The sequence below is a fragment of the Colossoma macropomum genome, unplaced genomic scaffold (genome assembly GCF_904425465.1).
Source record: "Colossoma macropomum unplaced genomic scaffold, Colossoma_macropomum, whole genome shotgun sequence".
Lineage (NCBI taxonomy): Eukaryota > Metazoa > Chordata > Actinopteri > Characiformes > Serrasalmidae > Colossoma > Colossoma macropomum.
In genome coordinates, this window is record NW_023494795.1 from 9525548 (window position 1) to 9553473 (window position 27926).

At 38.3% G+C, this 27926-nt stretch overlaps 1 protein-coding gene across 1 annotated transcript in view; it reads left to right on the forward strand.

Moving 5' to 3' along the window:
• The first annotated feature begins 292 nt into the window (after positions 1-292).
• Positions 293-27926, forward strand: part of adgrf6 (adhesion G protein-coupled receptor F6) — a 228232-nt gene continuing 200598 nt past the window's right edge. Inside the window, exons 1-10 of the mRNA XM_036582596.1 lie at positions 293-354; positions 3688-3784; positions 15162-15256; positions 16214-16262; positions 16637-16789; positions 20663-20827; positions 20913-21062; positions 23348-23521; positions 24497-24532; positions 26206-26358. Of these exons, the coding sequence (XP_036438489.1) occupies positions 3763-3784; positions 15162-15256; positions 16214-16262; positions 16637-16789; positions 20663-20827; positions 20913-21062; positions 23348-23521; positions 24497-24532; positions 26206-26358 (997 nt within the window). The 5' untranslated portion in view covers positions 293-354; positions 3688-3762. The remainder of the gene's footprint in view (positions 355-3687; positions 3785-15161; positions 15257-16213; positions 16263-16636; positions 16790-20662; positions 20828-20912; positions 21063-23347; positions 23522-24496; positions 24533-26205; positions 26359-27926) is intronic.

A 27926-nucleotide genomic window follows, 5' to 3' on the forward strand; every position in this document is an offset into this window, starting at 1 on the left:
TGATTTGTTAGGACAGTCATGTTTGTAGTAGTTGATATATTTACACAGAAGCATGAAATATATATTTTATCAGCAGATATTTGATGCTGTGATGTGAAGCGATTGCTGTAGTTCACAGAGAGCAGTGATAAAAAAAGAAGGCACAAGAACATTCTTCTCTACTTACACAATAGAATCAGGAAACAGAAGCTAAAACCAAACAGGTCCAGCGAGTGTTTAACACAGTTATGTTCACTGCGTTATTCCAGTAATGCTCGTGGGCAGTTCTTCCAGAATGCGTCAGTCAAAAGACAAAAACATGTTTCAGACAAACCTGGACGTTGCTGAAAGGAGCTTCGGTTGACTGAGGCTAAGGTAAGACTCATAAATCATTTAAATGAATAACGTTGTTTATATATATTCTTTATTATCATTTTTAATTGAAAAGCATGTGTTGCCTGTGGCTTACATGGAACGTGTAAGATAATGATATAAAAGAACGTGTTGCCTTTATAGCAATAACTTCTTATGACATTTGATATTCCTTCCTGGTATGAAAATAAATGAGAATTTTGGTCTGAATTTTGAGTTGATGACAGCGTGGCTTTATAACATATCGACAGTCATTATAGGGAGGCACACTGTTGCAGCAAAGTACAATTGATGAGTACTTTATATAAAAATCTTTATTTTATAGTCATTTGCAAAAGCCGTATAAGGTACTATAAACAAATCGCTGTTGTCGGAACAAAACCTTGTATCTCCAAAATGGTAACTTTACAGGAGAAGGAAAAAAACTACTTTACTTTTAATGTAAGTCAATGGAACCAGACGTCTTTCCAAGTAGTTTTGGGCCGTTTCTTTTAGTCCATTCATCATGAAATTTATAAACAATGTAAAGGGCGACAGGCATTTTCAGACTATGTCAAAAACTGAAAAACGTCAAAATTTGAGATACGAGTTTTTTTTCTGACAGCAGCAAAATGTGTCAGTCTGAACTGTTGCAAGCATGACATAAAACACGTTTTTAGAGGAATAAAATCAGAATACATAACTCTGATTTGAATTCATACATTATTTACAGTGATAGCACATAACGTTGTTGGATGCTCACAGCCTCTTCCTGCATAAAATTTATAAAGGGATACCAAAAGCACTAATAGTTCAGACCAGTTACTAGAACCATAGCCAACACATTCCAGGTGTTTTAACAGCGCTCTATTATTTTTCCACACTCCTTCCGTAAAAAGATATCACTGCTGATAGAATATACGTATAAAATACTGGGCAAAACAATCAGAATGAAGATTTCTCAAAAATGAATAAAATCTCTTGTCTATTTTAATCAGTTTTCACTTGTTGATGTTATGTAACAAAAGCATGTAACTGAGAGAAACTGACTCAGCTGTGTGGTTTCAGGGAAATTTTGTGAGGTGTCAGATTTAATTGACAAGTGTTTGATTGATCAGTGCAACCTTGTTTAGTAAAACCTATTTCCCATTGCCCACAGGCACCAACTATTTGCATATTGTTTGGCTTGTTTTACTCAACCTCTTCAAGTTGTCTTTCCCCTCTTACCTTGCGCGCATCTTATTCATACTCCTTGGTTTACTGATCTCGCTCTTGGCTGTAAAAGCCAGAATTTGTTTCAATGGCAGCATTAAAACAAATTATCTGCTTTCATTAGTTGGACAAACCTCATTGGGTTGAATGTAGGAGTGATACACAGTCAGAAAAACACAATATAAATTGACTCTCTAAGGTACAATAATGGTGTTATGGTCCAACTGAGTACCTTAAATACCCCCCCCCCACCCCCCATCTCTAAGAAAAGGTACAAATTTGTACCTTTTCAGAACAGTAAACTAAAAGGCGTGTTGTGAAGCCAGGGTGTGTGGAGTCAATACAACTTAATTAATGTAATTTCAATGTAATTTGATGCAATTATGTTCCAAAAAAGTTGGGACAGAAGCAATTTAAGACTATAGACATTTTGAAAAAAAGTCTAAGGTGATGCTAACATGTTTGGGTATGAAAGGAGCATCCAGGAATGGCCTAGACGTTTATGTGCAAGGACGGGTCAAGACTCACCACTTTGCCCAAAATCTATCAGTATATGATATCAATTTTAAACGATTTTAAACAAATTTAAACCATAGAAAGTTGACGTCAGTTTGATCTTTGTTCTAGTTATAAATTAACCAACAAACTGCAGTAATTCTTCTTTTTGAATTTTTGTATTAGTGATTTTTTAATGTTATGCAAGAAAAAAACAGACTTTCATTGTGCCTGCATATGTATAATTAGTAAGCGTTCCTGCACAGTTGCATGATTAGCTACAGCCTTAGTAAGCTGAGCTTTAATCTCCCCAACTAAAAGTACTGCAGATATAACCTAGAGGGAACCACCTCAGTGACAGTTTAGTACATTTTCCCCTGAGAGTGTACAAACCATCAGTCCAAGTAATCTCCAAATTGGTAACAACATGGGAAATCACAAAATCAATACTTACACCGATCAGGCATAACATTTTGACCACCTCCTTGTTTCTGCGCTCATTGTCCATTTTATCAGCTCCACTTACTATATAGGTGCACTTTGTAGTTCTACAGTTACAGACTGTAGTCCATCTGTTTCTCTGCATACTTTGTTAGCCCCCTTTTACCTTGTTCTTCAGTGGTCAGGACCCTCATGGACCCTCACAGAGCAGGTACTATTTGTGTGGTGGATCATTCTCAGCACTGCAGTAACACTGATGTGGTGGTGGTGTGTTAGAGTGTGTTGCGCTGGTACGAGTGGATCAGACACAGCAGTGCTGCTGGAGTTTAAACACTGTGTCCACTCACTGTCCACTCTATTAGACACTCCTACCTTGTCAGTCCACCTTGTAGATGTAAAGTCAGAGACGATAGCTCATCTGCTGCCGCACAGTTTGTGTTGGTCATCCTCTAGTTCTCCATCAGTGGTCACAGGACGCTGTTGGCTGGATATTTTTGGTTGGTGGACTATTCTCAGTCCAGCAGTGACACTGAGGTGTTTAAAAACTCCAGCAGCACTGCTGTGTCTGATCCACTCAGACCAGCACAACACACACTAACCCACCAGTGCTGAGAATGATCCACCACACAAATAGTACCTGCTCTGTGAGGGTCCATGAGGGTCCTGACCACTGAAGAACAAGGTAAAAGGGGGCTAACAAAGTATGCAGAGAAACAGATGGACTACAGTCTGTAACTGTAGAACTACAAAGTGCACCTATATAGTAAGTGGAGCTGATAAAATGGACAATGAGCATAGAAATGAAGAGGTGGTCATAATGTTATGTTCCCTGACTTGGAATGTGGTCTTGGAATAAAAAAAGAAAAGAAGTATACAAGGAAACACGTCTTTAGAAGTCAGTATACAGAAACAGCCCGGTAAAAAAGTCAGTATGTGACTTTTTATATACTATATGACAGTCTACACCACTGACGTAGAACCATTTGACATAAAAATATTAATAAATTCTACATTAATTTAACTTGAGTTATCTGAAACCTACCCACATTTACTCAAAGGTTACTGTCGCGTCAGATGAAAGAGAGACTTTGAAAGAATCAACTCAATAGTAAATCTTACTGTTTCAAAACAGACACATAAAACTGACACATAATTACAACTAACTTAAGAATTTATTGATAATTAAAACTTAAACTCTTGTTTTTACAGAATGAACGTGTCCAATAACTCTTGCATACACACTGGAGAAACAGAGTGACTACAGTTAAAATTCTTCAAATCTGCATGAGCATAATGGGCAATGAAGGTAAGTCATTGTTTATGTGAGTTTTATTATTATTATCATTATCATTATTATTATTATTATTGATATTAATACAGCCATGTAACAATAAGATATAAGATAAGGTAAATTAAATGCAGTAGCATGGCCTGAAAGTTTATATTTGATCTTAACAGTGGAATCGAGGGCTATAATGCTAAATTTTAAGCAAAGCAAAAAGATTCCTGATAAAACTTGTTTAACTAGATGTTTTTCCTCTGTAGAGGTTCAGCAAAGTTTCTGCTCCTTTCTGAGTTACAAGCTCTCATTTTAAAGAAAGTCACATCTACCCTAGTTGAAAGTCATTTCTACTGAGGTATGCACTTCACCAGGCTGTAGTTCAACTATAGTGGTGTAGAAGACGAACACTACCTGTTGGGCCTGAAATATCACTTTTCACATATTACTCTCAGTTCAGTGTTATCAGTTCTCTCTCAGAGTTCACCGACTTCAACATCAAGTACTTTACGTCTCAAAGTCTGTGAGGTCATAGTCTGCAAACACACTTCCAAAAAAGTTGTTGTGGCATGTAAAATGCAAATAAAAACAGAAAGCTGTGATGTTTTACCTTATTAACTTCATTGTTTTTTGGAAATACACCCTCATTCCAAACTTGATGCATAAAACACTTTCCAAAAAAGTTGGGACTGAGGCAATTTAAGACAATTTGCCCAAAATATGTCAGTAAATAACATCAAAACATTCAAAGAAATCTCTGTGCTTATGGGCCACGCCAAAAAAAAAAAAAAACTGAATGCCTGTGATCTTCGCACTGTATTAAAACTGGCGTATATCTGTGATGTATTTTATCACATGGGCTCAGGAAAACTTTTACAAACTATTGTCAATAAACACCATCCATCGCAACATCCATAAAGGCAAGTTAAGACTGTACTATGCACAGTGTCAACAATGTCCATAAAAACCGCTGACTTCTCTGGTCTCAAGCTCATCTGAAATGAACTGATGCATAGTGGAAACATGTATTGTGCTATGTGCTGTTGCTGGAAGAAAACCATGTATCTCCAAAATGGTAACTTTATGGGAGAAGGAAAAAACATACTTTACTTTGAATGTAAGCCAATAGAACCACAGACTTCTTTCCAAGTAATTTTAGGCCGTTTTTTTGCTCAATTCATCATGAAATTTACCAATGATGTAAAGGCCAACAGGCATTTTCAAATTATATCAAAAACTGAAAAACAGCGTATGATAAGTCAGTCTTTTGTATTGTTAATGGAGATAATGGATGCTGTGTTCTCTGGGTCAAAGAAAAAAAAGGACAGTCCAGATTGTTACCAGCATAAAGTTTAAGAGCCAGCATCTTTCATGGTCTGTGAAGGCAGCATTAACACAGAACACATTTTGGAGCAACATATGTTGCCTTCCGTGTGATGTAATTGTACTCCCGCTGTACTCCCGCACTTTACTTGCATAGCTGGACTTTGAATACCTATCCAAAGACAATACTCTCCCCCTGCACTTCCACTTAACTTCCTGTACCTTGCACTTTACTAAATACTCTGCCACCTACTGTACCATCTTCTACCTCCACACCTAGTGTGATTATTTGCACATCCACATAGCATCGTAATATCCATTACTATATATAGTATATAGTTGATTACACCCACCCTACATTCCCAGTGCAATATTATATGTCTCGGTGCAATATTATTATTTTTAAGTTATTGTGTAAGATTATATGTATATATTTTAGTTAAATTGGTTTTATCTATTCTTCTATCCTATCTATAGTTTTGTTTATCTATGTGTAAATACTGTTCTCTGCATAATTTGTGGAACTCGCACTCAAGTTTTTCACTCACCTGTGTCCCTGTACTCTTGTGATGTGACAATAAATCTGATTTGATTTGATTTGATTTGATTTGATTTGTAATTGACAGGGACGTCCATTTGTATTTTAACACGATAACAGCAAGTAATATTCTGCTTGTTTTACAACTGCATGGCTGCTGGGTGCTAACATCACTAAGCTCAAAATATGACCATGAAGGCTGTGTACAGTCACATAGTTGAAGACTTGTATAAGAGAAAATTGAAAAAAATCTATTTGTGCCTCCAGTTCTCAACTGTTTATTAAGTGCTGTTCAAGTCAAGTCAAGTCAAGTCAAGAGGCTTTTATTGTCATTCCATCTATGTACAAGTACACAGTGGAGCGAAATTACGTTCCTCCAGGAACAACACGGTGCAACAAGGAACAAAAAGTACAAAGTACAAAAATACAAAAGTGCGAACGTGCAGACAGTGTGCAAACAAGGATTAAGCTAGAAAACAATACAATAAATACAATAAATTAAACAGACATTAGATACAGTTAACAGACCAGACAGTGTAGCACCGACACAGCACAGATTTCTGGACATGAGGTAGTGGAATAAGATGCAGACATTTTTAACGTGATGTGATCTGTAAGTTACGTCAGATAACATACCTATACATAGCAGTTACAGAGGTAGTAAAACAATTACAAGTACTGAGTAGTAAAACAGTTACTGAGGTAGAAAACAGTTACTGGGGTAGTAAAAACAGTGTAAACACAGCATTGGCAGCAATGTTCCAGATAGATAGTGCATGTAGAGCATCAAAAGAGGTGTGTATGAGTGCGGGATTTAGTTCAGTCCTCATGAGTTTAAAAACCTGCTGTTAAGGAAAAGTGATGTAATGCTGTGTTAAACAAGCTCCTGTCCCAACCTTTTTGCAACATATTGCAGGCATCAATTTTGAAATAAATGTATGTTTACAAAAAAAACAATGCGTGCATTTACATGCACTCAGTAATCCCATCATAATCGGATTTCTGCAGTTATCAGATTATTCGAATGGTCACGTAAACACTATACTCCTAGAAATCTGATAAAGAGGCTGGATTTTAGCTCAGTAATCAGATTTCTCAGTGCATGTGAACTCTTACTCTGATTTCTTTCGGATTTCTCAGTCCACACATGCATAAGAACAGATGGCGGTACTAGATATAACTAAGCAACGTTGCTGCGAGACGCAGCAAAACACTGTTGGAGCTGCGCTGAAACCAAACACGAAATAAAGGATTTAAATATTCTTCATCTTCTAGATGATGTATGTTCATATTTAAGTAAATCAGCTCCATGTTTAAGAAAAAGCCACATTGATTTTTGCGTTATGTTTACGTCACGTCTTCTTCTGTGAGTTTATTGGCTGGTTGCAAAGCAGAAATTTGATTACTGTCTCACTCATGCAGACCTGGAGTTTCCCCATTATCTGATTACTCAAGTGCATGTAAACATGTTGATCGGATTACTGACAAAATCCTATTTTCTGCAGTTATTGGATTATTAAGTGCATGTAAATACACGCAATAACATTTGTGAGATAAACCATCAAATAATGTGTATTTGCACTGTTTTCAATTTTATACAGATCAAACAGAATTCACTAATCACTGCTTTTTGTTTTTATTTTTATTTTGTTTTTAAAAGCTATTTGCTTTTCACCTACTGTCCCAACTTCTTTTGGTATTGAGTTTGTACATTTGGCATCATGTGGGATCTAGACTAGTCTTCATATGTGGTGAGAAACATAATATCACTGCTTTGAGCTTTTATGTACAGAGAACATCACAGGCCCTGCCTTTCAGAATGAATTGTCCTCAGTGGTCAATGGTGTAGGGCAGGTGCTGCAATCAAGTGGAGCCATAGGGTTACTCTGTGGTCTCTGAGCCACCTTTGTGCATTTATTGAGGAATTCTTTTAGATCATTGTCCCGATAGAATTGTCAACAATGATTCCATTTGAAAGTAACAAAGTTTTTGTCTGGCAAGCATATCGAATAGCTTGTTTGTAGGGAGGAGGTGTGTTGTTTTTTTAGGACTTCGTGATACCGACTATATTATAATGCACAAGATAAAACTGTTTAAATGTAATTTGAGCTCTTTTCACGCCTGCTTAAATCCATTAGCTTCACACCAGTGATACTTGCGGATTCATTTTATATATATATATATATATATATATATATATATATATATGATATATAAAGCACAAAAGAGGGATGCCACAGTGACACACTTTGGTGCAGTCCTTGTGAGACTACTGGGTGTCTAGCTATGAATATTTGGCTGATAGCTTTCAGTGTGTTTGGAGGGAGACTGTTATACCAGTGAATATTCTGTTAAACTAGCATGGGCACAAGGTTTGTGTGGTTTGCATCTTTAAATGAAAAATCTTTTTGACGGTGCACTTCTGCACTTAGCTCAGCGGCTGTGTCCCTATCTCCTTTTTTGCTAACCAGTCAACAAAAAAGAAGTTCTTACATCAAAGTATAGGCTCGCCCCATCCAGTGGCATTAGTGTAGAGCGGGGTTTCTAAACCTGTGGGCCGCAGACCACCAGTGGGCCGTGAAGCACCCTGTAGTTGTCTGCAGTCTTGTACTCAGGGGGAGCTTGTACTCAGGGGGCCAGTAGAGACGTGTAAACAAAAACATTGCAGTCGCAGGCTAATTAAACATCATCAGTTTGAGACGACGCAGCCGCGGGAGTGCAGTGCAGAGTTAGTCAGAGATGGAGAGGTTCCTCGGGGCGCTACCTTGTTCGATGCGGACATATCAAACTTTAGTTCACTCCGTTTTGACATGAGTGAAAACTCCACCTGTTTTTGGGTCTGCATCAAACAGCTGAAACGGTCCAGCAAAACCCTTGGATCTCGGTCCGCTTCCGACCAAACCCCGTTCAGTTCACTGCTGGTGTGACGCATTTTATGATCAAATGAGGGAATTCGTCAATAGAGCTGGCTTTCTGTTTTTCCAGCAGCACATCTGCACTGAATACTGTCAATATAATCTGCCTGTTTTAACATCTGACGCTTTACGGACTCTCATTGAACTTTTATCATTCCTACAGCTCGAACTGCAGCTGATAAAAATGACAGACAAGCTTGAAAATAATGTCTGCTTTTGATTTTTGGCTGAGCATCAGCGACCTGAGTAGTTGAACTCAAACTGATAAACTACTGACAAAGGAGTGGAAAAAAAAAACAATTTAAAAAAGTTGATTTTAGTTGTTCTGTGGGCCGCTGTGCTTTATTTTTATAAACAGGTGGGCCTTGGAGTGGAAAAGGTTGTGAACCCCTGGTGTAGAGGATCAAAAGAAGCTGCATATACTCATGCCTGTCCAGGTAGCGATCATAACCACCACCTGGAGGCTGCAGCAACTCGCTGGCAGCGTGTGGCCTGGTCCTCGGCCCACTTTTCAACACGCTCACAATTGTTTATCCCACCTTTGTCGAATCCTCTCGCAGCTCCACCCTCAGCCGCTCTCTGTCTCTTCAAAAGGTTCTTTTCATCTCATGCAGAAACACGCTTGCTCTCCACGTCACTAGATCTTTGAAGGCAGCCGTTGTCAGAGCCAGTTTAAGGGGATCCTGGACTCTTCCTATTTCTCCTGTTATATCAAGAACGGGACTGCAAAACACCAGAGGGCGCCGGCAAGCCAGTTCTCAATGAATGGGGGTGAATGGAGCGAATCGACTAAAAACAAAAAGTTTACATAGTTTCTAATCACTTGCCCAGAACTTTCCTTTAGTTTTGGAAAGTAGAATGATTTATTTCACTAAAAAAGCAAAGACAACTTACCTGTATGTTACATTTGTTCTACGGCAAATGGGTTTTCAGAACGCTGGCATTACTGCTACTGAGTGCTGATTGATTGCAGCTCATTGGCTGTTCGAGCTCACTGATGTCATGAACATACATGAGGTGCCGTTTTAAACTCCTGTAACTCGAGTTTAAAAGCTCTTAAAAATATAACAGCGGTGTTAAAATGTTTTATGCTGCTCTGTGTTCAGGAAATTATCGCATTCTTTTACATTAAAAATGTAATTAAAAAAGCATTTATAAACAATGATTTTGCTCAAATGCTCCATCTTAACCCATTCATTTTGGACTCGCTCGGGAGCGCCCTCTAGCGGTCTACTTCTTCCAGGAACTGTGCCACCTGGAAACAACTCAATCACCGTCTCTCACTTGTAGAAATCCCCTTTTTAAAGTAAAAGTCCCGACTCGCGCAAACCTCTCCTCCCTACTGACTCGTCCATCATTAATACAAGGTTTGATGTTATTGGCTGTGCATTCAATAAGGAGTTAGACAGTCATACAAAAATAACCCTAAATAAGCAGTCAGAATTACAAATAAAGCACTTTATCAGACCAAACTCACCACAAAACCCACATCTACACACAAATTACAGGATGTAATTTAAATATACTCAAACCACACTGCTTGACCCGTTTTACAGTGGCATCCAGTTGCTATGCAAAGTGACTCACCACTCTGTATTAACTTTTAGGTCTAAACATTTTTCCCTCTGCATCTGCTTTCAGCTGTTAATCTGAGTTGAGTTAATTGACGGGCGTCTTATTGGCAGGAGTCCAGCGAGTTATTTCCTGCTAAACAAGATCAGGCTAGTACATTCTTGGATGGGGAGTCCTATAAAAATAAAAAAAACAGCCAGACTAACATTACAAAAACATGATTGAAATTAGTGGTAAAATTGTATAAATTGTTTGTGATGTTTTGCTTAAATTGTTTTTGGGTTATTCTGACTCTCATGCATGCACATTTTTCTAAGCTAAGCTGTTTTCCACCTATGCTTTTACCAACAAAGGGGCTTTTTCTCATCAATGCCTTCATCAACAAAGCAAATTTTTGAGTCTTCATATAATACAGTCATTGTGTTGTGCAGTAGAGCTTTCCCATCTATACACAGACTAGCCGCTTCATTAAGTACACCTCCACTTACCATATAAGTGCACATTGTAGTTCTACAATTACGCTTTCATCCTGTTCTTCAGTGGTCAGGACCCCCAAAGGAACCACCACAGAGCAGGTATTAATCGGGTGGTGGATCATTCTCAGTACTGCAGTGACACTGACGTGGTGGTGGTGGTGTGTTGAACTGGTATGAGTGGATCAGACACAGCAGTGCTGCTGGAGTTTTTAAACACTGTGTCCACTCACTGTCCACTCTATTGGACACTCCTACCTTGTCAGTCCACCTTGTAGATGTAAAGTCAGAGACGATAGCTCATCTGCTGCTGCACAGTTTGTGTTGGTCATCCTCTAGTCCTTCATCAGTGGTCACAGGACGCTGCCCACAGGACGCTGTTGGCCTGATATTTTTGGTTGGTGGACTATTCTCAGTCCAGCAGTGACACTGAGGTGTTTAAAAACTCCAGCAAGACTGCTGTGTCTGATCCACTCAGACCAGCGCAACACACACTAACCCACCACCACCATGTCAGTTTTACTGCAGTGCTGAAAATGATTCACCACCCAAATAGTACCTGCTCTATGAGGGTCCATGGGGGTCCTGACCACTGAAGAACAGGGTAACAAAGTATGCAGAGAAACAGATGGACTACAGTCTGTAACTTTAGAACTACAAAGTGCACCTATGTAGTAAGTGGAGCTGATAAAATGGACAATGAGCGAAGAAACAAGGAGGTGGTCATAATGTTATGCCTGATCAGAATCAGAATCAAGCTTTATTGGCCAGGTTTGCTTACGCATACAAGGAATTTGGTTTTGGTGACAGGAGCTCACAGTGCACAGTACCAGACAGACATTTACATGTAGTGAATAAAATAAAATAAATATAAAATAAAATAAAATAAAACATGCATTCCTACCATCACTCACTCATACACACACACACACACACACACACACACACACACACACACACACAGTCATACCTGTAAACCTTACAATGTACAAAGTATGAGTCTAATGTTAAAGTGCTGAGTGCAGCAGCGGTTGAAGGGTGTATAGTGGCAAAGAAAGGGATCAATGAGGTGACATTGCCTGATTGGTGTATTTAAAACCTATATTGCTGTCCTGAGACTATTTTTTGCCATATTTATTAAAAATCTGTTGTATATCATGCCAAAGACAAAGGATCAGTCTGGTAGAAATCGTATTGATTATTCTCGACCCCTTATCAGCAATAATTACAAATAAAGGTGAATTTTGTTTCCTGATTACGTAACACTACCTAACCCTGTATATGTCATATATAGATGACTGAAAAAGTGACGCAGTTTAAAAAATGATGCACTATTTGTAGATCACATGGTATCCTGCATTCAGGTAGACTCTATGCCTTTACAAATTAGATAGCCAACCTGTCACCTGGTAATATGATTAAAGTCCTGTAACCTCAGCCCTGCTTCTAATCCCTGGGTCACCTCGTGTCTTAAAAAAAGACGTTTGTAGTGATGTTGTGGACTCACTTGACATTTGCTAGCTTCTGGTCGAGGTTTACACAGCAGTATACTTTAAAACTAGGTGAGCAAGTGGTAGAAAGTGGTTAGTAGATAGCAGCAGCTAGCCGCCAGTAAAGTTGGCAGCCCTGGTTTTTATAGCACATAGAGAATCTTCATCTTGTTATCTTGTCCTAGAAACACAAAAATGCTCTGGCCCTGGCTACACTGTTTAATTTCTCTAAACTATATAAAGGTATTATGGTCTTCATAACGTCATGTATCATCATCATTTAGCTGGAATTAGCCCTTCGCTAAGCCTACTTAGTTACTGGTGCTATGTCTGATTAGCGTCCGAGTCTGTTCTCCAGCGTGTCAACTATGGCAATTATAGACAGTTTACCCCATGAAGTTTCTATACATTTTGGACCAATTCTTGGGACAAAATGATCTTTACCAAGTAATTAAAACAGTATCTTACACTGTAAAAAGTGGCTCATCAGATCTACTTAAAAAGAATACTTCATGTGGTAACGAGCAATTGAACTAGTTTTATTCAACTTAAAATAGTACATTGATTGAAAGAATCGTTCATTCAAAGTATTTATTTAGGTTGAATAAAACTAGTAAATTTACTTGTTACCACATGAAGTAATTTTTCTAAGTAGATCTGATGAGACACTTTTTACAGTGTAGTCTCTTTGCAGCCTTAAAGTGCTAAACGGAAGCCTACAGATCACAGTCAAAAGCTGCTATATGGGAATGTGGCCTTTTGTATAGTATCCATGAATTTCCTGAAAACTCAACGTAGCTTTTTGCATTTCTCCGAAGGGAAGCTTTACTGTTTTATTGAGCTATTTTTATAGAGTAACTGGCAGCTCAGCTTGCAACATTTCTAAGTAGCTTATAACTAGAACTTAAGAACTATGTCTGTGTAAGGTGAGTTCACTACGTTTGCACTGATGTCCCTGTAGTTACTGAATAATAAGCCTTAGTAAGCTGGATTTTAAGGGGTTAACTAGTAAGCTAGATATAAAGCATGATAGCCAATCAGCCAATTTTGCTGGAGCTACTGGTTGAATTAATTTACCAAACTTTAGTACATGACCACTAAATGCTCTAAACTACAATGATATTTCAGTGTGGATCATTTCCAGAGAGTTCGCTAATAACATTAGCTAGCTCAGCAGCTAATTTTAATGTTGTTGGCAATATGCTAGTGGCTACAGAGCAAAAGTTTTTGCAGTACTTTCACACTCATGAGAGATGACTCTATACTTGATTGTAGGTTGTGTGTGGATATGTATGCACAGAAAAATGTGCACAGAAAAACATTCTAGCTGTAAGTACAGCCTGCATCAGCATTTCCCTGATTCCATTCCATGCTGCTCTGAGCAGCTTCATTTTCTGTCTTTTGCACACATGGATACTCATCCATGCAACATTTTATAAATGAGATGTCAGGTGTCTCAAAATCACTTGTATTTCCATTATTAGACTTACTAATTGTTACTAGACTAACAATTATTTCATATATAATGAAGTGTGTGTGTGTGTGTGTGTGTGTGTGTGTGTGCGCATGCACAAGAACTGTGCATGAAGAGCTTCATAAAATGTGTGGCTAAGCACCTAAGCACTAGCAGCACAAGCTTAAGATCACTCTGTGCAATGCTAGGCGTCAGCTGGGTTAGTGTAAAGACATTAGAGCAATATATACATGTATGAATAATGCTTCACTATTTGGCAGTCTGATGGACGAATCTGGGTTTGGTGGATGCCAGGAGTTGAAAGAAGTTGATTTTATTGTTTTTTGAAAAATTTATGCGGATTTTAAATTTAAAACCAGCAACATGTTCCAAAAATGTTGGGACAGGGGAAACAAAAGGCTGGTAAAGTTGTATAGCTAAAAAAACACCTGTGGTTGATTCAACCGGTGGTTGATTGGCAACAGGACAGTAGCACGATTGGTTACAAAAGAGCATCACAGAGTCTTTCAGAAGTAAAGATGAGGAGGGGTTCACCACTCTGTGAAAGACTGCCAATCAGACAATTGCAACAATTCAAGAATAACGTTTCTCAACATAAAATAGCAAAGAACAGTTGCTTTTTATCATCTACGGTACATAATACCTTTAAAAGATTCAGAGAATCTGGAGAAATTTGCTGGCTGTGATCTTTGGGCCCTCAGGCAGCACTGCATTAAAAACAGACATGAAGCTGTAGTGGAAATCACTGCATGGGCTCAGAAACACTTCTGAAAAGCACTGTCTGTGAACACAGTTCATCATTGCATCCACAAATGCTAATTAAAGCTCTAAAACACAAAGAAAAAATATATAAACAGGATCTAGAAACGCTGCCGCCTTCGAAATCATGGACACTGTGACCTCCAGGCTAAAGACCACTCAGCTTGTTATCAGTGCACAGTTCAAAAGCCAGTATTCATGATGGTATAGGGGTGCATTAGTGCACATGGCGTGGGTGACGTGCACATCTGTGAAGGGACCATTAATCTTGAACAATATATATGTTTTGGCAACATATTGGCCTTGGTTGTTTCAGCAAGACAATGATAAACCACATTCTGCATGTATTACAGCAGCATTGCTCCGTTTTAAGAGTCCGAGTGCTAAACTGGCCTGAAGTCCAGACCTGTCACCACTGAGAACATTTGGCGGATTATAAAATGAAAAATATAACAAAGGAGACCCTGAACTGTTGAGTAGCTGAAATCCTATGTTAAGAATGAACAGGAAAACATTTCACTTTCAAAACTACAGCAGTGTCTCCTCAGTTCCCAAACGCTTACAGTGTTGTTAAAAGAAGAGGTGATGAAACACAGTGGTAAACACGTCCCAGTCCCAACTTTTTTGGAACGTGTTGTTGGCATCAAATTCAAAATGGACATATATTTTTCAAAAAACAATCAAATTTCTCAGTTTCAACATTTGATATGTTGTTTTTGTAATATTTTCCTTTAAAAATATGGTTTACGTGATTTGCACATCATTGCATTCTATTTTTATTTACATTCTGCACAGCGTCCCAACTCTTTTGGAAATGGGGTTGTAAATAAATGTGTACTTTCTTACTTTTATTTTTACAGGAACACACTTGCTGAGATTTGCTGGCATTTTGCTCTTGCACATGTACGTGGTGAACTCACAGGGACTGCCTGATTTTTCAGACATCATAGTAGAGGTAAAGAAAAAGTTTACTTTCACTTCTGCAAAGTATGTTTTTGAGGTGACTTTGCAAAAATCAACGGCGGTGTTTTTTTAAATGGTACTGGTGTGGAAAATCACCAGCTGGAAATGATTGGAGTCACATTCCAATGTCACATGAGAAGAATAATCTTTAGTCATAACACGTAAGCTTAAAATAATTTGATTTGCATTAGACAACAGTTCTATAATTCTAGGTTCTGACTGGTTACTGGGTGGGCTACACGCTGTCCTAGAAGTGCCCGGCTTCAAGAGTGTGATGCAGCTGGAAGTGAAATTTAGAAATAAAGGGTTCTATAATTACGATTATTGCAGCAGATACTACTAAACAGTCCACAATAAGTGAGTGGCAGTGCTGTTTTGACACTGTATTCCCACACACTAGATTTGAAATGAAGAAATATCTATAAGGTTGAAGTGCAGAATGTCATTATAGATGACCAAAAGTAATTGGACGGTTGGTTCAACTAACAATTCACAGAATGCATACTTTGATTCAACATGATATGGTGGTGTTTTCAGCACAGACAATAAGCAGTGGAACATAAAAGCCAATAAAATAACACTGGAAATGTCAACAATGTGTTTGTATTACTTGTACCTTGTTTTAGGGATTACAAGGTGTGAAATATCTACTCTATATCACTGAACTCTACAGCTGATTGTTTATTTAGCGTGGGCTGCATCTGATAGACAGTATATTCCACATGAACGTGTTTGTGGAGGCACAGCCCATAGAACCTAGTAAAGCCAGGCTTCAGTGTGAGTTAACAGCAGATTCAAATACATGCTGTTTTAGTACATAACCAGTATAACTGAGGTGATATGTAATCCCCTAATTTTTGGTTGAATTATTCTGCAAATGCATGATGTACAAGCCTTCTGTAACACTGCTGCTGTACTTTAACAAGGTCTACAATTCTTTAACATCCAGTTTAGTTACACAGATGGAGAACTCAGTCACGTACGACAAAAACGAGATGGTAAGTCTTCTGAAAAAGATGTGTGTAAAGCCATTTGTGTGTGTGTGTGTGTGTGTGTGTGTGTGTGTCAGCTTCTCCATTTCTAAAGCTCTTCCTGAGGAAGTGCAGTATTTACAGTTACCATCCAATACATGCTTCAGCTAAATCAATCCTTCATTAAATTAATTCAGCCAAACTAAATCTGTGTTTTGCTAACTGTACTCTTCAAACCAAGTTATTAACAAGATTTAATAAAACTATTATGCATGTGTTTCTGTGTTTATGTAAATAAACACTTTTCTTGAGTAACTTAGACTTTTTGCACAAGTTTCTTTAACCTGCTTTACCGTTCTTTATGCCTACCTCACTAACCAAAATCTCATTATTATTCCCAGCCAACTTTTTCCCACTGGAATACATCGTGGTGGTGGAGGTGAACGTGTCACAAGTGATTCTGATAGAACAAATCAAGTCGTCTTTGAACTCAATCAGTCTTCCATTACAACTAGACAACACCACAGAAATCAGCAGTTTGAACATTACAACAGGTAAGCTTGGTCCATTCATTATCAAAGCAGACACTGAAATACAGCTGTTTTTGGCACTAATGGTGGATGGGAAACAACTCAGGCATAACAGTGTTGAGATAATTACTCAAAAAAAAATAAAAAATAAAATATAAAATCCATTACAAATGAACAATCACTTCTCTCAAACTGTAATGGGATTAGTTTACTGATTACTTCCTAGAAAGAGAAGTGAGCCTATTACTTTTCTAGTAAAGCCCAATCATCATTTACAGTCTTTTATTAAGAAATAAATAGCCAATCACTGTAATCATTTAAAAGGCCTGACACTATTCCTGCATTTGACTATGACACAGCTTTGCTGAAATTATGAATGGCATAGAAACGAGCCAGTAGAGACTAGTAAGACAGAAACAGTAGCCTCAGAATTAACATTTTAATAATATAACAAACAAAAGAGAGCTTACAGAGCTGTTTCTGAATGTAAACCAAGTCTGGTCTGTGTAGGTGAAGTCGGGGCTCTCTCCTCTTCAGCATGGGGATCTTTATCCCTCAGTTTTGTGTTCACATGATTAGATGGTTTGACGGATTGTTCACCAAGTTCATGGTGCTTCCTGCACTGTGCTGCTCACATTGATAACTGAAGTGAAGCAGTCAGCTGTCACAGGTAGCGCACGCATACATCATATGTAAAAAGACAGGCACAGGTAATAGTTATTGTTAGAGGTCAAGTCAAGTCAGGTCAAAGTTTATTTATATAGGGCTTTTTACAACGAGTGTTGTCACAAAGCAGCTTTACAGAAAAATCCAGGTCCAAGCCCCCATGAGCGTCGCCAATGGTGACAGTGGCAAGGAAGAAACCTTGAGAGGAACCAAGACTCAGAAGGGGAACCCATCCTCCTCTGGTCGACACCGGATAGCAAACAGCATTAGTATAAAATATTAGAATACAAAACGGGGAAAAACAGGTGGAGCAATGGTTAATTAGATAGTTTGAGTTTATGAAGCAGCAGCAGGAGGGTCAGTTGATGAGGGTGAGGTTTGCACAGCTTTGTATAGCATGAAGCTCCATGGTAGTTGAAACTCTGGTATTGACTCTAGCAGCTCTGGTGGCTCCCATGTGGCGACTCAGGCAAACATTGCTCAGGGGCTCAAATAAAGGGAGAGAGAGAGAGAGAAAGAGAGAGCGAGAGAGAGAGAAATTGATTAATAGGACAGGTCAGTTTATGGAGAGATATTAGAGAGTAATGGTGCAAACAACGGATATTAGCAAAATGCTTGTGCAAACAGAGTTTTGAGTCTAGTTTTAAACGTAGAGAGTGTGTCTGAGCCCCAAACAGAGGTCAGGAGATGATTCAACAATTTTGAGGCTACGTAGGAAAATGCTTGACCACCTGCTGTGGTTTTTCTAATTCTAGAAACTGTCAACAGGCCGTTATTTGGTGAGCGGAGCGTACGTGTGGGTTCATATCACTGAATTAATTCACTAAGATACTGTGGGTCCATTTAATAATTTATACGTTAAGAGAAGGATCTTATACTCTACATGAAATTTAACAGGTAGCCAGTGTAACGACGACAGGTTTGGGGATATATAAACTTTTTGGTCCTTGTAAGGACTCTAGCAGCTGCATTCTGGACCAGTTGGAGCTTATTTAGTAATGTATTGGAGCGTCCAGCTAAAATGGTGTTACAGTAGTCCAGCCTGGAGGTTATAAAGGCACCAGCTTTTCCGCATCGTTTAGGGCTAGAATATTACATAGTTAAGTGATGTTATGCAAGTGAAAGAAAGAAAGGAAGAAAGAAAGAGGTGTAGAGGTAGATCATATTTTAACTGAAACACGCTTGTTTAATATATTATTATAAAAAATAGAGACATAAGAGTAAAGAAGTGGCAAAATTCTGATTAAGTCAGTAACTGTAATGTCATTATGAGTATGTATACTGTAATGTATGACAGGAAAAGGTAATCATAATACTACAACGTATTACTGCAACACTAGTAAAACTAACCATAGAAGCACATGTGACCTCATGTCTGTCACAAGCCATTTCTCTGCTTAAGAACCATGATGAGGTTGATGGCATCCTTGCACACTTCCCTGTGGAGACATTTAAGAAGCTCTCCATAGGAAGCCTCCTATTTAACTGTTCACAATGATTCTGTTCACAAAATGCCATTATGGCTTCTTATTAGCAAGTATTGAAGAAATTAGCTACTAGTCTTTTGTTGCATTATTGTGCACAATCAACTATCAATGTCACATTTTTTTAGTGTATGCAGTTTCAAGCATATGTTCCTATATGGAAGAAAATATATGTACAGGTGTTTTCTTATTTTAGAAATGTGCAATATATGTGATGTTTTAAAATATAGATGCTAATTACATTTAACTGTGCTAGTTATGTCATATTGAAATTTATACAAATATGTAGATGGAATATATATAATGGTGTCTATTTTATGTCATAAATATATGGAAATGTATTTCCTTTATATATATATATATATATATATATATATATATATATATATATATATATATAGTTTTTTTTAATTGAGAGTTTTTTTTAATTGAGTTTTCACTTATAATGCTTTACAGCCATGTTTCACTGCAGCTAGTTAGCTCCTCAAAAAGCCATTTCTTTGTGAGAAGCTTAATGATTCTAGGCCATTGGAGATCTAGTTTTTCGCATTATTGCTAGCTGTGCTCTTGCCTCTGGGATTGGCAGAGCTGAGGAGATCACATCTCATATATAGTTCCATGTAATACTTCGAACATCCCTGGCCAAATTACATGTTTTATTGATTTTTGTTGAGTGACAAAAAACACATCCTCTACAGGGAACACATTTGTGGTATTTTACATTTTAGTGAACAATTTTTATTTCTAGACATTTCTATTTCTAAAACACACATCAGGCTCTGGTCTATTTCTAAAACACACGTCAGGTTCCGGTCTTCGCAGGCCAAAGCCCTGCAGACTTCAGCACACTGCCTCTTTAAACACCCCTGGTTCAGCTCATCAGCTAATTAGCAAGGCCTTCATCAACTGAATACAGAGCATTAGATGAGGATAAACGCTGCTCTCTGGAGCACTTTGGCACAGAAGGTCCCCAGTTTGACATGCCTGACATAAAATGTGCCACATTTTCTGTTTTTGTATTTTCATCAATGAGTTGAATTCAGCAAATAAACTTAAGTGTGCTTTAAAATGTGGAAAACGTCATTCAGAGAGAGGCACAAAAACCTCTGCATGCAACATATTCTGTGCCATGTGGATTCATGACTCTGGATAACTTCAAGTCTTACAAGCAGTGAAATTCAGTGGCAGCAACAGTGTTTAAGCCATTGGTTTCCCCCATTTGGATCCTTTAAAGAATGTCAGTGCTAAGCTTTTGTCTCTGAAGAAGTAATCTTCCTCAAATATGCTGTTTGTATGCCTCTAAAGCATGTACCAACCAAATGCTGACATTGTGGGAGGGATGTGACCCAAACAAACCCAAACCAGATCTAGTCGTTCTAGTTCTTTTTTAGTACCCAGTACTTCTTCTATCCATTCTCTACAGTGAAATATGAGACTTTCTAATTGTTGCTTGTTTTCTGTACAGTCTGGTTTGGACACTTCCTTTAGTGAACACGTTCACATAAAGTGCTATGCATGCATCTGTGCACAATGCCAGCACATATTTGCAAATTCACAGACAGATGTAAAAATCGGCCTTTAGTGTAAGAATAGGTTTTGTTGCTCACTCTGTCTTGACAGGTGTCTGCATCAGATGAGGGGATTCCCATTCCCAAGAAAATCAGGGTTAATTAACCTAAAATTACTGTGTATATTAAAAAATATATAGTCTTGCTCCATTCTTTAAAGCTGTTTCTGTATTTTCTAGTGTGCCAACCAAATGGAACTAATTACCAGTGCGTCTGTGAGGATCAGTATGTTTGGTCATACAGTGACTGTGTTGAATATGCAGCCTGTGATGACATCACTGCTGGAACATGTGGCTGCATCGGTGGAATTCCGAGCGACGGACAGATGTGTGTGCCAGAAAGTGGTAAGAGAAATTTTTATATTAGTTGATAAATATACCTGGAATGGCATTCTCTATATTTACATATCTGTTGTCTGTTTTTTTATAGAACTGTCATTCATCGACTATTTGGTTGAAATTGAAATGAACACCACAAGCATCACAGTGATAGATGACATGAGGAGCCTTCTAGCAGGATTGAACTTCTCAATTCCATTTAGTAACGTATCAAAAGTCACAGATATGGACCTTACAACAGGTGGGAATTAGGCTGAGATAATCAGACTATTGTTTGTACTTTTAAGCGCAAAAATTCAAATGCAATACTTTGACTGATCAGACAAGTCATGTAAAAGCAATAAATAAATAAATATTTTATGTTATACAACAGTTAGTTCCGGCCACGCAAGCTGCTTGGTTGAGAAGCGTTCTAACCATGCTGTAATTTTGCTATAACAGCACCGTATCACTCCGCTGAGACGCCGTTGCTAAGCAACGACTTTGACAGCTGTAGGAGACCCTCAGACCTTTTGAACGTTTTTACTTCTTACTTTGCCACAAACAGAAAATGGATACTTTTAAGTCGATTTGGTCAGACTCTGAAGATGAGACTGCACTAAATTCCCAAACTGTCATCACCACTGAGCAGCTTTTCAGTCGGCGGCTGTGACAGAAGAACAGCTAAACAACCTGAAATCAGCCAGAAATGAACCCAATACCATTCGCCAAACTAAATGGGCTGTAAGATGCTTTACAGACTGGCTGGAACAAAACAACTTTAATATTGATCTGGTGAAAAATGACAAAACTGAGCTAAACTTGATATTGCGGCAGTTTTATGGCTCAGTCTATTCTTTAAAAGGCGAGGCTTACAGCAGACTGTGCAGCGAGTGGGCGGAGCTCGTTACTCTGACGTAGCAACAAGCTGCTTGTTAAGGAACTATAATTTGGCAGAAGGAACTGAAAACATTAAAACATTAAATGACACATTCACGACCCAGCTTATTAATTTCTCATTTTATTTAACTGTCAATACTTTAACTTTGTTTAACAAGCCATCACCCCCACAAGAGATTTTGAATTTGAACCCTAGCAATGCCATAGCTATCCATAAGTGGGCCAACAAAAAGAGAAAATGTCTGATGGGATTGTATGATGGAGTCCCAGCTAAAAAGCAAATTATATTCTATTTACCTAACTGATATGGTGAACTAAAAGATGTGATGAGAACTTTTGACTAAACTAAGAAATTTGAGTTGAGTGAACTCTGGTGTCCTCAAGTTGAGTTAACTCAACTGTGCAAACAGTTTTCTCATAATTTTCAGTTAAGCTGACTTCTCATTTCAGGGGCACCCAGTTAAAATACATGTGTGATTACATACATTTATATTGGAAATAGAAGTAACAGGGCCTGTTTTAACACTTTGTACAAAGGTACAGCTGGTGACATGAGAGGGACGTGCAGTCTTTGTTTTTGCTTTAGCATTTCTGATCATAACCCGTTACCTTAACATTTTAATTTCTTCTGACTTTTATTTTTTAGTGTATTTATTATTTTATAAAATATAGCGTTACCCATGTTTTGCATTTTTGGGGTAATTTTATTGTTGTTAGACCCGGTCTAGGGTCAGGCCATAACAGAAAATGAAGAGTGGGTTCTCTCCCCAGACCTGCTGCCAGACCAAACACCGGACACTGTTTTAAACAAAACCAGCTCAGGTTTATTTAGATTTTCTTAAAAGGTCTAAATGACAAGACATTGGTGGGTGTAGTGTAGTGGGTAACACCTCTACCTTCTGCACTGTGTACTGGTGTTCAATCCACCATCTGGGCAAACACCATACACTATACCCATAAGAGTCCTTGGGCAAGACTCCTAACACTACCTTCACCTACCTGTGTAAAATGATCAAATTGTAAGTCGCTCTGGATAAGAGCGTCTGCCAAATACCACAAATGTAAATGATATAAAATAAATAAATATGAACAAAAAACAAAAAGCCAACCTAATGCCCTACTTAAAACTAGGAGAAAAGGTTATTGAAATGACAAATGGCTCTTGTCCACTACTTTTCGCCAAATATTAACAGTTTCACAACGTCTAACGAAGCTAACGAAGCATGCTGGGCTGGTCTGGACATAGGTCATGCTGGAAGGGAGAGAGCCCTGACTGTGCCCAGGTAGTGGCTCTTTTAGGTAGGACAGCACTCGAATGTGTCCAATCATGGACCTGTACATAACGCAACATACACAGAAAAAACACAAAAAAGCAGAATTCAGCTGCTACACGTCAGGAATATTACAACCAGGGGTTGAAAAAGTCTTTTTTTATTAAAACCTTGCTGCAATGTTAAACATTTTCAATTGGCTCTAGTGTCAAACTAGTGTCAGCACTTCTGTGAAGTTTTTTCCATTGTTTACTAAGATGAACACAGAATAACTGAAGATATCTGTATCATTTCTGATGATGATATAAACTCCTGCCCATCTGTTCAGTTATTCTTACTTGAATGTAGGATAATTACATGTTTTGTCATTTTACAGTATGCCTTCTGAATAATACTGGATACCAGTGCAGGTGTGAGGATCAGTATTTCTGGCCGTGTAACAAGTGCACAGCATATGGACACTGTGACAACATCACCAATGCCACATGTGGATGCATCAGTGCCATTCCCAATGATGGACAGTTCTGCCAACCAATGACGGAGCTGATAAGTAAGTATCAATAATAACAACAATATTTGATCAGTGGTGGTCCTTCCATTGTTGGACAGAGTGGTGGGGGGGTTGTCTGATAAATTGTGCAGCAATAGAGGTGCTAGAGTCGATAATGGTACAGTTACAAAGTGCACCTATATGGTTGGTGTACCAGTGTATGTAAGTACAAGGTAGTGTTACGAGCTCAGGAACCACCAAAGCCAAAAGGAAAAGGCAAAATTGCATAGGGTCTAACTTATATATTCTAGTCCTGACTGTAACCAAGGCACACTACGTAGGCCCCTACGTGTTGTGATTTAGCGTGAAACATGACCCTAAATAAAATTGTATGCCTAAATCTAGTTGGAAACCCCCACCAAAGGCCAACTCACCTGCTGCCGAGCCTCTGAGTCACCTGGAAAGGGGTTGGGGCCAGCCCAAGCCTTGAGCCCGTGGTCGACCAGCTCAAGCCATGTCTATGATAGTGTTCAGGTTTTATTAGTCAATGGAATAGGCGCTCTGACAAAAATGCAAAATGTAGGCAAAAGGAGTCCACAAAATGGGAACAAGAGCATAAGAGAGAGAGAAAGAGAGAAAGACGTCCGCGGGTCCACCGCTCGACGTTCCAACAAAACACTGTTTTCCCGCCATTGGTCTCCTTCCTTTCATCTGAGCCCCATCACACTTAATAAAGGCATATGTGAGGTAGTTGGCGCCCTCGTGTGGTTCCAACATGAAAGTCAGTATCTGCCCCTAGCTCATAACTTTCCTAACAGGTATATCTAACAAACTGCTAATATTTGTAATATCATTATTGTTATTATTATGGATTATTATGTGTTATGTAACATATCTTTATAAGGGCTTTTATGCGCTTTTTACAAATGTATTCTTCCTTTACAATACACATATAAATAAATGTCTTTATAATGTACTATCTATACAGGATTCATAAGAAGTGTTACTACTGACTCTTCTCTTTCTGTCATACAGATACCAATATATGTCCAACTCCACCCCCAACAACAGGTAAAATACACCTGCAGGATTACCAGCCAAATTCAACAATCTATTCAAATTTCTGTTAATATAAAACAGGCTGTGTTGTTAAAGAATGTGTTCTTTGAGTTATTTGAACATCAGCTGTAGTTTAGAGTTTAAAACAATTTTAAATCTGAATGAGTCTTCGTAAGTTCTTAAACTCAATCGCAGTGTTCTTGGAAGCTGTAGTTTAAAGTACACCCACCTTCATTTAGAAATCACACTATTCTGACACTAGATATCAACATATCTGAGACCTGAATCTGATCTGAAGTTTACTGTAAACCTACCATAGACATAATTTTTTTCTGAGATTTAAGGCAAAGCGACTGTAACTGAAACATCTTCAGCTCAGATAGTTTAATATTTGCTGAATCTAATATGTGAAATCAGTCAACTTGAACGATGCTCAGCTTCATGTAAGCTAGCCTTAGTATTAAGCATTTTTAACAAAGCTGTGTTAGGCCTAAGCAAGACAGACAGATTTTTTTGAAAAAAAAAAATGGTGCCAGGATGTGGACCTCCAATTTGCATTGCACATGGCCTTCAGTGATCCATTGGTTTTATAAAATGGCAACAAAATACATCACAAAATACACCAATCTTTACTTTTACTGTAAGTCAATATATATTAAGATATTATTCTTAGTAATTTTGGACCATTTATATCAGTCCATTGATTATGAAATGATGAAAGGACATCTGTGTTCAAATGATGCAGAAGAATAATAATCGTAAAAAAAGAGGTACATGTTTTTTTGGACAGTGACAATATATAAGTGGGCTAACTGTAGGGGGGGGGCTGCCATAACACGTTGGGGTCTTGGTTGCTGTACTGGCGCCGGAGTTCCACTCACTCCTGTCTGCTTGTGAATCGATCATTTTGAGCATCATTCTCACTGTCTGTGAAACTTCGAGAATAAAGTCGTAATATTTTGAGAAAAAAGTCGTAGAATTACAACAGTAAAGTGGCATTAATACAGGAAAGGAAGAAATAAAATGAGGGGCGTTGAGTTTGTGGAGTTATACTTTCATATCGATTCACCCATAAAGAAACACTCAGTCTCCCTGTCTCTCCTGCACATCAGCACCAGCCTGTTATTAGGATAAGAACCGGCTGAAACGGCTGAGCAGGAAACTGTTTATCTAGAATAAAGAGCCAGACGGACTCGGAGGAAACTGTCTGTGCTGTTGAAGGAGAATCGCAGGCAGGGTCGTATACATGGCCATTGGGGGCTACATCTCCCCCCATTCAAAGAGGGCATGAGGTTTCACAGACAGTGAGAATGATGATCAAAATAATCCACAAAGAGACAGGAGTGAGTGGAACTCCGGCGCCAGTACAGCAACCGAGACCCCAACGCGTTATGGCAGCCCCCCTACAGTTAGCCCACCTTATCCTCCAAACATTACAACTTTTTTTCTTGAAGTCTACCGTTTTTATTTTTATTAACAGTGGCCCTAAAACGCCCTCGTAATGATATGACACGAAATAACCAAAGGGTTAAACTCAGGGTCAAAGGATCTGACCAGTTTAGTCGCTGTCTTAAACTGTAGCTAAGCTGCTGCTAAGCTAATGAGAGGGCAATAGACTATACAAGTTCTTTGTTTTTGCTCATTGTTGTACATTTACAATATATAATTGTTTATGTTCTCCGCAGCGATTCCAGCCCTGACTGAGTACATGATTGAGACTGAGATTGACACAATGGATGCAGCAGTCATTGACGAACTGAGGAACCTTCTGAAAACGCTCAGTTCACCTCTGCTCAACAGTACCGAATCTCAGATTACTGAAGTTAACATCACTACAGGTAACTGTCTTATTCCTCCACACATCTAGCAAAATATGCATTTTTATATATATGATTATTGGCATCCTTGATAAAGTTAAACACAGAAGCCTCAGAAGAATGTCTTTGTTGTATATTAGCTTAATCTTCCCCTGAAAACATGAGAAAAATCTGTTTTCCTGAGAGAAAAGTACTCAAACAGAAACAATGTGAGTACACATTAAATTTATTCCAAATGCTGGACAGTCCCACAACCATGGAGAGAGCTGACCTGCATGCAGGGGCCGATTCCACTACCTAGTGTTTAGTTATGCTTCTTTCATCGCTTGCAATGTATTTGTTATTTATTTGTCTTTCTGACTACATATGATGTACAACCAATCATGTACATCACGTACAATGACTTCAAATTGAAAATGCTAACACTCTGAAACACTGAAAGTAATGGGAGTAAGATACATATACAAATCAAATCATTGTAATGTAATTAATTCAATTCAATTCAATAAGCTTTACTGGTATGACCATATTCAGTTACAGTATTGCCAAAGCATCATCAAAAAGGAACAAAAAAAATCATCATTTAGAACATTACAGAGTATAAGAACTCTTAATTTCATTTGATGTAAAAATAATTATAAAGGAATCACATAAAAGAGCAGTAAAAATAGTGGTTTGGAATTAAGTTATAAAGAAAACGAAGAGGAAAAAAATAATAAATAACAAAAATTTAAATAGGTACATAAACATTACAATCAGGGCAGTTTTTGATATCTTTTGTGTGTGTGTGTTTGTGTGTGTGTGTGTGTGTGTGTGTTTGTGTGTGTGTGTGTTGAAAATATTTGTAGTTTCTTTGTCCTGATGTTTCTCAAATGATGTTTGACAGGAAGTCTAAAAGTCTTAAAAGCCTTTGGTTCTTCATACCAGAGAATGTGTAGAGAGGAAAATTGTCACCCAGTAACATCTTCCAAAATTATCAGACAGTAGAGGGCGCTCCTGAGTGAGTGCAATGTATTAATTTCTTGAACACAGAACAGCACAAAACATTTTAACACTGCTGTTATATTTCTGAGCGCTTTTAACTCCAGTTATAGGAGTTTAGTGAGCGGGAACCGCTACACTTAGCCAATGACCTGCTCTGCCAGCCAATCAGCACTCAGTAGCAGCAATGCTAACCTATCAGCACTCAGTAGCAGTAATGCTAACCCGTAAGCACTCAGTAGCAGCAATGCTAACCTATCAACACTCAGTAGCAGTAATGCTAACCTGTAAGCACTCAGTAGCAGTAATGGTAACCTGTCAGCAGTAGCAGTAATGCTAACCAATCAGCACTCAGTAGCAGTAATGCTAACCCGTAAGCACTCAGTAGCAGTAATGCTAACCCGTAAGCACTCAGTAGCAGTAATGCTAACCAATCAGCACTCAGTAGCAGTAATGCTAACCTGTCAGCACTCAGTAGCAGTAATGCCAACCAATCAGCACTCAGTAGCAGTAATGCTAACCAGTCAGCACTCAGTAGCAGTAATGCTAACCAATCAGCACTCAGTAGCAGTAATGTTAACCCATCAGCACTCAGTAGCAGTAATGCT